The sequence below is a fragment of the Necator americanus genome, chromosome IV (genome assembly GCF_031761385.1).
Source record: "Necator americanus strain Aroian chromosome IV, whole genome shotgun sequence".
In the NCBI taxonomy this organism is placed as follows: Eukaryota; Metazoa; Nematoda; class Chromadorea; order Rhabditida; family Ancylostomatidae; genus Necator; species Necator americanus.
Window position 1 is genome coordinate 16,344,171 of NC_087374.1, and position 4,132 is coordinate 16,348,302.

At 41.0% G+C, this 4,132-nt stretch overlaps 1 protein-coding gene across 1 annotated transcript; it reads left to right on the forward strand.

Annotated features, from left to right (window-relative positions):
* Window positions 1-214: 214 nt before the first annotated feature.
* Window positions 215-3,724, forward strand: RB195_001514 (uncharacterized protein; the record flags this gene model as incomplete). The annotated part of the gene is made up of 4 exons (XM_064198327.1): window positions 215-283; window positions 733-893; window positions 992-1,172; window positions 3,539-3,724. The coding sequence occupies 4 exons, from the start codon at window positions 215-217 to the stop codon at window positions 3,722-3,724; spliced, it is 597 nt and encodes a 198-aa protein (XP_064054208.1).
* Between the last annotated feature and the right edge of the window lie 408 nt (window positions 3,725-4,132).

Here is a 4,132-nt window from a genome sequence, read left to right on the forward strand (position 1 = left end):
CAAAATACGCAGATCCATAAAATTAATATTGACTACCTCATCATTAATTGCTGTTCTAAAGTTAAACGTAAAATGATGAAAAGTGTCTCACGTTTTTGCATCTAGTAATCCTCATCATTATGTCAGTATGTTAACGGTTCTTTCTGTCAAATTATACTATCATGTAATCATCTAATATTTCTAGTTTGCCTGGACGTTTTCAAATTAGTTTTAGATGCCAAGCGATGGAGTTTCGGCTCATATTTCTACTGAGAACATCGTTGTTTCAACGATCGTAACTGTGGTAGGTCCTTAATAATGATTCCAACATGTTTAACTCAGGAGAATTACATCTTGGATTTGTTCTGTAAACATGTAAACATCTTTGAATTTCTTAGTAATGTAATTCTGATCACTTATTTGTCACGAACACGTTTCTTCTTGTCTTCTCTACTTATCTAGATGTGCAACAAAACAGCAAGTTAACTACGAGGAAGAAAGGATCAAAAGAGATTACACTAAATTCGTGCCTACTTACTACGTATCCTCAAATGTTCTGCAGGAGAATAAATAACTAAGATACCTTAAAAATAGATAAATCGACAATGAGTAAAGCAACAGGTGAAAAGAACAAAATAATAGGAAAGTGGTAGTAGATAGTAGCGAAAACAGATAATCAAACTGTTTAGTGTCTCGGGTAGCTTTCCATGCTCTACAAGCATTCAAAATTTTTCGGAAGAAAAATATTTCCAGATTGGTATTTCCGGTCTACTGTCGAACGGTGCTGTAATTATTTCGGTATTATTCAATTCACAAATGCGAAACTCCTTCGGGGTATTGTGTCTCTCCCATGCTGTCGCTAATATCGGTGTGATGTTAATTTGCATCTTCTGGTTGACGCCAACGACTATTATGTAGGTGTTTGGTTCGAAATTCAGGCATAATTATTCAAGAAAATCTTCTAGTATTCAGTTCGCAACTTAATATTTTACAATACAATAATTTTCCTCAGGGCAACTGTTGTTACTGATGAGTCATTTGGGAAAGTAATGGGCCAGCTAAATATTATGTTTTGGGACGTGTCCGTTTATTCGCATCTAACGATTTCACTTAATCGAGTTGTTGCGATTATATTCCCCTATCACGCTTCTGAACTGTTATCCACTAGGAATACGTTTATAGCTGTTGCTGTTGTATGGTGTCTGGGATTCTTTCATGCTACACCTTACTTCTGGAGTAAGCATCTTTTAACAAACTTGTCAATTTAAAATAATTTTTTCTCGAATAGCCGACACCTGCTACATTTACTACGACAACGTTCAATGGGTTTGGATGTTTGGGCGTACCATATGTGGATATATTCTCTCCATATATATCGATAATTTTACATGTTTGATCGTTTTAGTCGTGATTCTGCTCCTCGACATCACCACATATATAAAATTGCGGCAAACAAACAAGGTTAGTGAGCTTTGTCGATCACAAAAACAATTTGAAAGAGAGAAACTAACGGCTGTTATTTGAAACAGTTTTTTTTTGCTGTTCGCTTTGCTCGCCTTCACCGACCAATAAGAAATAACAGTAGCGACATCTTTGTAAAATTGGACCTGCTTTTTCTACCAACGCTTTCTTCAATTTTTTTACCCGAAAATTTAAGCATAGATGAAAGATTTTCCTTAAACGCTCAGTTCTATATTTGGAGAACAATCAATCCTGAGTAAGTTCCAAGTTCGACCTTCTTTGAATCTTGGCATCGTAGAGTTTGATTGTGTACTACTTTCTTAAGAAAGTAGTACACAATCAATCCTGATTTTCTTTATGTTTCTCTCAAGCCTCCACAATTTGGAAACATCATTCGAAGTATGATTTTCTTCCGTTCTCAGCTATTAGCAAAGAATGATGTGCTAACATGAACACGTGAATTTCACTATCTTAAAAATAACGTTCTACATCCGATCGCGTAAACTGTTGACTACTATGTGTTGCATTTAAGCAGCCATTCGCAAGTGCGTTTCCTTTTTTCGAAGAAAGGATGTTAGCAGCGTCAGGAAGACATGCTGGAAGTAGATATGTGAAGGAACCACAAAAACCCATTCTACTGCATTGTGGATCCCACGCACCAATTCGACGCAGTGGAACCCGTCTCTCCCCACTCTATAACTTTCTGCTGCCGGTGCACCACCATTCCGACCCAATGGGACCCGTCCCGTCCCATTTTACAGCTATCTGGCTCCCAGGCACGAATCCAACGCCGTAGGACCCTTCCCACCCAATTTTACCGCGCTGGGGCTCCAGCGCGCCAAACCAACGCCATGGTATCTGTTTCCCTCTCTTTTTAGGATTTCTTGACTGAGACACGAACACATGCACAGACGCAAACACGTGACAGAATACGCTCGTTATTATACAGCATGATACTTTGCAACTTTGGAAGCATACATTCACATAAAAGTTTATTTACCCTCATTAACATATGAGGGAACCAACCTGCCTTATCAAAGCTAACATACATATGGAAACATTTTTGGACAACGGTGAAGAGGTAGAGTCCTCGTCTATGAGGTGCATGGCGATGGTTCAGCAGCTCACCGGTGTATAGTTGTGCATCATTATGGAGTATTTTCGTCACACACACACACACACACACACACACACACACACACACACACACACACACACACACACACACACACACACACACACACACACACACACACACACACACACACACACACACACACACACACACACACACACACATACACACATACACACATACACACATACACACACACACACACACACACACACACACACACACACACACACACACACACACACACACACACACACACACGCACACACGCACGCACGCCCACACACACACACACAGGGACTAAGCGCGTTATTATGTAGCATGAAGTTATAACTACCTGCATTTGAATAAAAAATCGACTTTGCGATTTGAAACTTTGCGGTTTGGGAAAAGAAAAAATCCAGCATTGAATTTTTAGTAGCAAATGCTTTAATGCGTTGATGATCAACGCGTTAAAGTATTTGCTACTAAAACAAACAACGAACACTACAGGATTGTCACCTGAAAGCGCTAACTACTTGGAAATTCTCGCTCTCTCTACACACATTTGCGAAAACTGCATATGTAGCGATATTATGAATCTTCACATATCTTGATGCAGTATCTTCCGAGCAGCCTAGTTCAGGGAACGGCTCATCGTTCCGAGAACAGCTGTTACGCACAAACTTGACTTGCTTGACTTAAACGGCGGCGAGTGTTGCGGGCTAACGCGTCCATCCATCCGCATCTTCCCCGCCATGTGTCGTCTTTAAACATATCCGACCCCAACCTGTTCGATCTTCAGCTAGAGTTGGCATAGAATCTATGCATCAGTGGCTACTGCATAATCGTCGAAACTTTACGTCGTTCGTGTAACTGTCTATCCTCCTTGAGTGTTCTCAACTCCTATTTCTCCACCTCAGCTCAGAACTTCCGTTTCGTGCGAGCGACCTTTTCCAGTTTGGGAACTGGAAGCTTCTTCAGGATAACTTGGACAAGATGATCTCACGATCTCCTCATAACATGACCAATGAAGCGAAGAGGACGAGAAAGATGGTAATGTTTTCCACGTGTCTTACGGCGGTAGCTCTCTCCATGCAGTCAAGACTCTCCACGGTTAACGGTGCTGTCCAAGTCTCAGTGCATCGTGATAAGGCCAATCGCGAATAAGAAAACTCGCACTTTGACATCGTGTCGATGGCGATGCGAATCGACCAAGGGCTCTTGGTCAATGAGTTAAGTGCCAGATTAGCACTAGCGTATCTTTGCTTAATATTTCTCTCGTAGCTTCCATCGCTTTTCAGCATTACTTATTAATTAATTAGAATACAACAACGAGTTTAATAGATTATTCGTCCACCCTGACTCCCGCTGAGGGTCTCTAGGAGACCCAGATCTGTTGGCATTTATTAGGGCGTAGTAGCAGTATCCTACAGCTAATTTTGATACAAGGTTAGCAACATGTTGTAATCTCGCGCTGGTAGAAGCGAATATTACCACATCGCCGGCAAACTCAGGATCCACCAAAGGACGTGCAGATGACGGTACCGAAGCGACGTAGGACACTGCTCAATGCAT